Here is an 8,661-nt window from a genome sequence, read left to right on the forward strand (position 1 = left end):
AGTGTTTCAGCTTGTTTGTTATTTTTCAGTTATTAGAACAGTGAAACAAATGTTCCTTTTAGCATTCTGTATACATTAAGACAAACTCTCCCTAATTTGAAAGTAAATTTGGATTTGTTTAGTATATTTATTTAGTAAACATCGGTTGTATTCAAATGAAAACGATCAATACTTTTAATGATACTAACACAAAATGTAAACTGCACTCAACACAAAACGTACATATTTTAATCATGTTTGGTAAAAATGCAAATTTGTTTGTTTACTGACTCAAAAGCGATCGAGAAGAGATGTTAAATTAAATTTAATTGAACAAAATTTTTGAACGACGAAAATTTTAATGAACGTGTTTATCGTTGATTTTTCAGAATGTTGGCTCGTAAATTCACCGTGGGAGTATTTCTATCCCTAACGCAATTCAACAACACGACCTCCAAAGCCACTTAATTAGCGGAATATGAGACGACAGATGGAAATTAATAACAGTCTGGTGATTTTTTTTACTCAAATCGATTGCCTTGTTAAGGGATTTTTCGCCTAGATGCGCGTATTTCTCTCTCCTGTCAGTGGCATTTTTTTAAAAAATAAACAATTTTTTTAATTAGTAATTTATTTCAAAGTTGTGTCGACAGTTTTTCAGAAAGGAGGAGTATAAAATTTTTAATTAAAACTTGTACTAATTGCAATTTCAGGACTTTCACGGCATGTGTAAATTGGAGAACGAAACCGCAAAAGGACTCAACTCGAAGCAATTAAATTTTATTAGATAGATATTGTTCGAGAAGGATTTCACAAAAAACACAGGTTAAGAGAGGAAAGAGCACGATTCCTTCCCGATGTCTCAAATTTATTCAAAGGAATTAAGAAAATTGTCTGTATTTAATAGCTCAAAGCAAGACCATCACACGTACCTATTTTATAGACGACAAGCTTGTTCAGAAGCTGAATTTAACGAAACATTTACTCTGATAAAGGCAAAATGTCTTTGTAGAGACTTCCACAGAAACTACTTGACCGTTGACAATTTAGAAATAGTCCTACTTTAAGCAAAATATTCTACGTTTAATTTTTTTGTTTATACACTTTGAATTTAAAAAATGCTGTTGCACTAAAATACTTATACATAAAAAATATATCATAGAAAAAGTTCGTGAAATTTTATATTCTTGTCATTGATATTAAAACTTGTAGCAAGATTTTTAGAATTAATTAAAAAAAAATTGAATAACTTTTCAATGCTTCAACCCAAAGATAAAGGAAAAAAAGTGGGCGATAAATTAAGTAATTATTTTATGCTTGAAACTCTAGTCACTTTGAGTTTCCACCATGTATAGTAGAAAACTACTATGTGATCAAGGATAGATGATTGACTAGTTAAATCGAGCAAATCCTCTCGGATTCGCAAAAGTAGTCGTTGGGACAGCCGCTCGTCCCACGTGTAGAACTCATACTATCTGTCAGAAGTGTCAGACTGAATGATTGAAATTCAACGCACTCTTGGTTAGTTTTTTAAAATTCTTATTTTTATGGACTTTTGTCCTAAATAATATTAATTTACGAAAATACCCTGTCCGTGGCAGTAAAAATTGAATTGAATTTTCATTTTTCATCATCGTTTATTGTCTAAAGTTTGATATTTTCCGCTATAGTGTTTAACAAAATTGCTCCCTGGTCCCCTCTCCAAAAACAATTGCTATTTTAGACGAAAGAGATAGTTAATTAATTTTTACACGGGTTGAAAGCGTTGGAGCTATCACGTTTTAGTAAGATACAAAAATTTGTTTCTTTTAATTTTATGTTTTTGTAACTAAACTATGGTCATTTGGAAAATCCCCTAAAAGCGGTCAAGCAACCCCGCCCCTCTACTTCCGCTTGAAAAAGCTCCGCCCAATTAATTCGTTTCAGATCCTTACAATTGTAACGTCTTACAAAAATGAAAATCTGCGTTAAAAGCCTTGAAAAGCTCTTCACGAGCTTGGATATTTCGTACTTGCGTAAATCGCCATGTTTTCAATTATTCATGTAAACTACACGTTTTCACTAAAAGAAATTTGGAGAGCTTTGCGTTAAAAATTAATGCGAGAAAGAAGGGAAGAATCCGAAAGTGAATTCATTAAAATTTCAATTGTGCCTAATTCCGAAATGACAAACTCGATTATGATTTCAGATGGTTGAATGTAGTCCGACTTTCAAAAGGATCGTCATTAAAACATTTTCGAGACGAGGCTCGATTACTTGAAATGTGTCAAAATACGGGGATTTGATTTAAAGAAAAACACAACTTTCGGGTGGATTAAAAGCGAGCATGAATCGCATCGTTTGTGATCAAGTTCTCCAATTAAATCATCCGTTTTACTCCGTGTTAATAATCTTTCAACTTCCCAAATATTTAAATAGTTGCTAGACTGAGAACAAATTTACATAAATGTCTCATTCCTTGTTCGTTTAATCTCCGCAATGGCATATTTATATTTCGACTATTTGCATACCACTCGACGTAAATTTCCTTATGTTTGCTTAAAAAATACAAACATTTCCGTTCTAGTACACTTGTTTTTTGCTCTGGTTTAATTGCAACGAGCACGAAACTTCCAATTTTAAAACCGGAAGTTAATGTATTCGGCTGAAAGGGACCGAAAAAATAAAGTTTAATGAAACACAGAGACGTTAGAAGAATTCGAGATAGGAATGATTGTGGGACGGAAATGGAAGACCTAAAGGTGACCCAGACCCGATTTGAATTCTAATTTATAATTAGTCATGGAGTGTAATTACGGAAATTAGGGAACATCGGAATTTTTATAGCTCGCAAAGAAACAACACCCTAATTAGATATCAAACAATCGTTTGGAAATTATGTTAAGAATGTATTCAAAAATTGTCATTAGTGGTTAACACAAAAGTACTTGAAAAGCTTATCATATTGTAGTTTACTTATTTATGGTGTTAAACTTTGACAAGTAGTTGTAAGTTTGTTTTTATTGTCGCTTGATTTTTACTGTTTTGAAATTATAAAGAAAGCTTTTGTAAAAAGTGAATTCTACGTGGAATTTCGAGAAAAACACAGTTAAATAAAAATTTAGCTCTTACTCTACCTTGTTTTACATCTTATGAGAACTGTATTCTACAAAATCCTTTCTCAAAAAAAACTGTAAAAATCTTGAAAAGTTTATAATTTTGTAATTACGAAATTAAAATTATCGTAATTTTTTTTGCTGTTTTCTTATTTTCCCAGTAATTTGTATCATTTTTTTTTAATATTTTGTAAATATCACAAATAAAATAAGAATTTCACTAAAATTTCTATTTTATTTAGTGCAAAATTTCAAAACATCACTCAAATTTCTCCTCTTCTATCCTTTCAATTGCTTCAATTCTTTCCATTAAACACGGCTTCTCATTATGCCACATGGAATACAACCGATCACAAACCGGAAATTTTCCATTATTTTCCTCCACTCGAATCAAAGCTTCAATTAGCGCTTTTCCTTTCCCCAACTTGGCCACAAATTCATCATTTTGCATTACAAACCTTCTCGAAACCCACATAAACCCAAAACTCAGCAACGAAGCGTAAGGCACCATCACGTATTTCAAAACCACATAAACACCCACAAGAACAGGGTGAAAATTCACAAAACCAAAAATTTCGTATATTTGAGGGTGCTTGAACAAGACGAAAAAAGCGAGAAAGGACAATAAAAGATTAGCTTCGAGAACCATGACGTATTTGAACGATTCTTTAAAATGCCAACGGGCAAATTCGAAAGAAACTAAAGCAAGAATTTGATTGTTGGTACACCCAATTCCGTGTTCTTTCAGGATAAGTGTGTTCAAAATAACAATTGATTTTTGGTGAGGACGACCGTAAAAATAAATATTTGAACAAGATTTGTTACTGAATCTCTCCTCAATATAGATTTCTTTTAGAGGAAAATCTAAAGTCACGGCTAGATTAGTGATCTCGTTTCTCAAATTTCCGGGTTTGAGTGGAGACAAATGACGGTATTTTGAAGGAGCCATTTGAGGGTAGCTAACTCCCACAATAAACACAACTAAGCAAAAAAGTATCCAAACACTGATAAAAACCTCATCTCCGTTCTTGATAATCGTGACAAGAAGTGAGCAAAGCATCACAGCGAAAACCTGTCCAACTACAAAATTTTTGAGCTGTTTCCAAATGAGAAATTCCGGGTTTTGGTTCGATTCAAAAATCACACTGTCGTATATTGTAAAGGGCAAATTGATGAATGCGAGAAAAGTGGTGAAGAAAAAATACCACATGCAACTCCTGGTAATTTCATCTAGTTCACCCAATGGGTCGGTTTCGTCCCATATCTTTGGTAAAATTTTGCTTTGGATGACTGTCGTGGTTGTAATAATTGAGACAAAGTCTTTGACAAAAGCGAGTCGATTGCGTTGAAGGGCTTGGGCTTTGCATTTATCAAATGATTCTTTCGGTAGTGCCTCATTGCATTCTTTTGAAAGCCCATTTGAAATTTTCACTTTCTTGTGCTAAAAAATTATTGCAAATTTATTTGTAATTAACAATTGTGTTAAATTACTTGTCTAGCACGCAAATACTGCACCCACAAGTAGTCAATCCACAAAAACACAATTAACACATTTTTCAAGTTGAATGCAAACATTTTGACACAAATGACACAAAAATTTGTTTGACATTTGCCTGAACTCTTGTTCATTTGTTGTCTTATGCCCGGTTGCACAAAACTCCCATCAATCGATCATTAGATAATGGTTCATCAAAATTTGATGGTTTGTTAACTTTGATTGCGTTGCACAAAACAATTTGCACATGGTATAATGATTCATCATATGATGATCGTTTAATTACACATCCGATATGACAACAACGCCGTATTTCTTTAATTTGACATTTTGACAATTTTTGTGTCATTGTCTTTGTGTCTTGTGTTCTGGTGGTAGTGTCTTGTGTTCTGGTTCTAAGTCCGAAGCAGGATGTCGTCGAAACGGGTAAATTATACCCACAATGAAAAGAATATATTCCTTTCGGTGGTAGCGAAGTAAGTTTTTATCAAATTTGTTCTAGAGAAACCAACACCAAGAATACACCAAGAGACTTCAACATTTTACTATTCCAATTAATGTTATTCACTTTGTACTCGTTACCTCAGTTTTTTCCCATTTTCCACTAAAATAAGCTCAATATTTTCGACATTTCAACTCCTTAATCCTTGTCTCATCCTTTAGATATAAAGAAGTTATTGAAGATAAATGCACCAAGGCGTGGGCGGTGCAGAAAAAGGCAGTTGCGTGGGAAGCAATTGTAGAAGAATTTAATTGCTTGGCTGAATCAGGTACTAGGTCGGTCAAGCAATTAAAAATCTTTTACGAAAATATAAAGCGGGAAACTCGTAAAAGGGTGGCTCAGGAACACGTAAGAATTTTATAAAAAACACATGCTACATTTGACAAATATATATTTAAGCAAGAACAATATGAAGCCAGAGTAAAGGAGGGCGAAGCGAGGAAGGTCGCTGCTCACGACAAGGTAATTACATGACACAAATTTACATTACACCACAGTCTTTCTTTTTTTTTTGTAACAAATTATATTTATAAAAATTATAAAAAAAATTAATAATAATTAAAAGAAAGAAATAATGAAGACTGGCGGAGGCAGTTCCACCTTGGACCTCCGAACAAGAAATACTCCTGGCCACAATACGGGAACAAGTGGAGCCCTTAGATAATGCTTATGACAGTGCGGCTGAATATTTCAGTAATATACACGCTTAAATATTAATAAAACAAAAATAATTTGTGATTTTTTTGTCTTAATAGATGATATCGAAATATTTGAGAAGCCGCAAACTCCAATTCCCGAACTTGCTCTCTCTGGACGTTCCACTGACCTTGCCCGCTATGAACCTTCCTCCAACTTTCCCTGCTCTGCAAACCCAGAACCTTGTCCTAAACCTGTTCCTACCCTGCCAAGACGTAAAATTTTGAAACCCCGAAAAAAACAAAAATTAAATTATAAAGATCTATATTATCAGGGAAAAATTAAAACCGAAAAAAAGAAACAAATTTTATTAAATTATGAAATAGAGAAAGTTAAATTAGAAATTAAAAAAATGCAAAAATAAATATGTGTTTTTTTATCTGGCGAAAATAGTTTCGACCAGAGAATTCCTTACTGCAAAGTTAACATTATTTATGTTATGTTCTTGATAAATAACATTTTCCTCCTCATCATGTTCTATAATCTCATCAAAATATTCTTCTATATCATCATCAACTCCACAGGCAACAATTACTTCAAGTATAGTATTAATTTTTAATCGAAACCCATATTTCAATGATGGAAAACGACGTTTCAAAACTCCAAAAAATCTTCCTATGCAGTTTCTAGTAGAGATATGAGCTCGATTATAAGCCTCTTGGCTTGCGTTAGCTGGATTACGAAATGGAGTGAGGAGGTATTGTTGGCAAGGATATCCACCGTCACCCAATAGATACCCATTACCATATCTCCCCATTCAAAAGTCGACAGGAAGAGGCGAATTATTAAAAATCGTACTGTCGTGTACCGATCCCGGCCATCGAGAAACGATGTGTAATAATTTCAAATTGGCGTCGCAAACGGCCTGGACGTTAATACTAAAGTACCCTTTTCGATTTCGGTACAGTTCTGCATTTGCACCACCAGGCGATTGGATGCCAACATGGGTACAATCCACAGTACCCACAACACAAAGAAAACCAGCAATTTGAAAAAAATTTCTTTTGGTTGCTACCAACTCCTCAACGGTCCTCGGCATCTTAATATGTTCTTGAGAGAGTCGAGCAATTTCGCGTGTGACTTTTTGGATAATTCTGCAGATGCTGGATTTGTGAACGTGCATCCAATCGCCGACGAGTTCCAAAAAGCCACCCGTTGCATAAAATCGGAGGGCAATTAAAAATTGGGTTTGTGCACTCAAGGATTTGTTCCGCTGCGTCTTAGGTGCGACTCTATCTCCAATTGTGTGTACTAGATAAGTAACAGTAGCTTTATTTAAGCGAAACCTTTTTTTAAAGTCATATTCATCCAACATCTCAAATGGATTTTCACGGTCTCGGATGAAACGAATTCTCCGTACAGGCCTTTCAGGTTCTTCGTAATCACTCTCGCTTGATGAAGATGAGGATGTGTCCCACAACATTTTTCAAATAATAAAGTCATTTCAATGTTTTCTACAACTTTTTAATCCTTATTACTGTCTCATCCTTTAGATATTTAATAACAACTCACTAAAAACGCCTTAAAACGTCAAGAAAAAATTTGACATATGATTTAATCACCGATTAATCGCCCGCGGTTCAGTCATTAAGCTGATGAGTCGTTAATGAATAGTTAACAGTGACATTTTTGTTTGTGCAACGGAAAACAGTGGTGATGGACCATTAACGGACCATTATCGTTGATAATCATCAAATTTTTGATGAAACGTTAATCAACCGTTAACGGTGTTTTGATTTCAACAAAATTTTTGATGAATGTTTAAAGCTTTGTTAACTATCCGTTATCTTTTGTGCAACCGGGCATTAGTTTTTATATCGTATCTTTGCTATTTCGACCCTAATAATTGAGTCATTGCTGAGGCACGTCTCTTTTAAAGTCTTGAGATGGATTATACGTAATAAAGAAAAGCAAGCACGTGACTTATACGCGATAAAACAACGACTCAAGAATAGGATCGTAGTTTAACCTTGCTCAGAGTTTATATACACGCCCTCGTCGGCTAGATTAAGTCTTATACAGGCAACCTGGCCTCGATTTGATGGCCGACCAAATGGTTACTTCTTGATTTACAAGGTTTAAGTCGTGCTAAGCTACGAAGAAACGGAGGTGGGAAATGAATTAGGAGACGAGGAAATAAAACGGAAGTGGAGGAAATGGTTAGGAGGATTTTATTAACTAGAACGGCAGATATGGGAGGGTGAGGGAATCACATACAAGTTATAGAAATTATTAAGAACAAGATAAAAGGTTTCGTTACCATCTGTTTTTAATTTATTATGGAAAACGCATTTTAAAAGAATAAAGACATAAAAGTTTAATACACAAATTAAAAAATACCCACAAAAACATTTTGAAATATTAAAAAAAAAAGCAAGTTTGATAATGTGGCTTAATACTCCTGTTTAGAAATCCTTTTCAAAGACTTTGACTTAAATCGGCCAGCAAAAAGTAAGTAATTTTGGCGATTTATAAGCGATAGATAAGCTAAAAACGTGGTTTATTAGTGAAATAGACTATACAAATCTCCTAATGGCTTCTTAAAATAAAAAAGCGTTTGGATGTTACATTGTTAAAAGGCGATAAATAATCACGTAATGACAACAAAAAAAGCGTAGAAATGTGACAATCTAAAAAAAAATTGATTAAACAACAAAAGATTATAAAAGGGTTGAAAGTAATTTTTTACAATTGAGCAAGCAACTTAATTGCCTTCAACGCTTTTACTTTAACCTAATTTCTTTTCGACAAAAATGGATCAAATTTATCGTCTAAAAAATAAAGTACTGTTTTGTATAATTAATTTTTTTGGTCGCAAAAATAGTATCATTAAAAACTTCAAAACAAAGAATGTTTCAAAATATTGTTAAATTTGTTTAATACTGTTTATATAT

The 8,661-nt window shown here is 33.5% G+C and overlaps 3 protein-coding genes across 5 annotated transcripts in view; 1 reads left to right on the plus strand and 2 right to left on the minus strand.

Moving 5' to 3' along the window:
- Positions 1-8,661, plus strand: part of LOC123010058 (acid sphingomyelinase-like phosphodiesterase 3b) — a 220,065-nt gene that overhangs the window by 43,961 nt on the left and 167,443 nt on the right. The window contains exon 1 of one of the 3 annotated variants that reach the window (XM_044406694.1): positions 7,879-7,967. The exons of the other annotated variants lie outside the window; for them this stretch is intronic. The gene's annotated coding sequence lies outside the window, so the exon portion shown is untranslated. Of the gene's footprint in view, positions 1-7,878; positions 7,968-8,661 lie in introns of those variants that run through there. 3 annotated transcript variants of the gene reach the window in all.
- LOC123010059 (CAAX prenyl protease 1 homolog) lies at positions 3,296-4,933 on the minus strand. The gene is made up of 2 exons (XM_044406695.1): positions 4,566-4,933; positions 3,296-4,515 (listed from the first exon to the last, which is right to left on the minus strand). The coding sequence occupies exons 1-2, from the start codon at positions 4,701-4,703 to the stop codon at positions 3,334-3,336; spliced, it is 1,320 nt and encodes a 439-aa protein (XP_044262630.1). The 5' UTR covers positions 4,704-4,933; the 3' UTR covers positions 3,296-3,333.
- LOC123010060 (putative nuclease HARBI1) lies at positions 6,137-7,553 on the minus strand. Its single transcript, XM_044406696.1, has 2 exons — positions 7,280-7,553; positions 6,137-7,227 (listed from the first exon to the last, which is right to left on the minus strand). Exon 2 carries the CDS (start codon positions 7,188-7,190, stop codon positions 6,525-6,527), a length of 666 nt encoding a protein of 221 aa, XP_044262631.1. The 5' UTR covers positions 7,191-7,227; positions 7,280-7,553; the 3' UTR covers positions 6,137-6,524.

The sequence above is a fragment of the Tribolium madens genome, unplaced genomic scaffold, assembly GCF_015345945.1.
Source record: "Tribolium madens isolate multiple individuals breed KSU strain unplaced genomic scaffold, Tmad_KSU_1.1 Scaffold_7;HRSCAF=85;Tcas5.2_LG10, whole genome shotgun sequence".
NCBI lineage: Eukaryota > Metazoa > Arthropoda > Insecta > Coleoptera > Tenebrionidae > Tribolium > Tribolium madens.

What these genes read in the sequence shown, in the direction of transcription:
- LOC123010060 (XM_044406696.1), bottom strand. Translation starts at nt 7,190, where the DNA reads ATGTTGTGGGACACATCCTCATCTTCATCAAGCGAGAGTGATTACGAA.
- LOC123010059 (XM_044406695.1), bottom strand. Translation starts at nt 4,703, where the DNA reads ATGAACAAGAGTTCAGGCAAATGTCAAACAAATTTTTGTGTCATTTGT. An exon ending in AGTATTTGCGTGCTAGACAA is followed by an intron (nt 4,516 to 4,565) that starts GTAATTTAACAC and finishes ATAATTTTTTAG; the next exon opens with CACAAGAAAGTGAAAATTTC.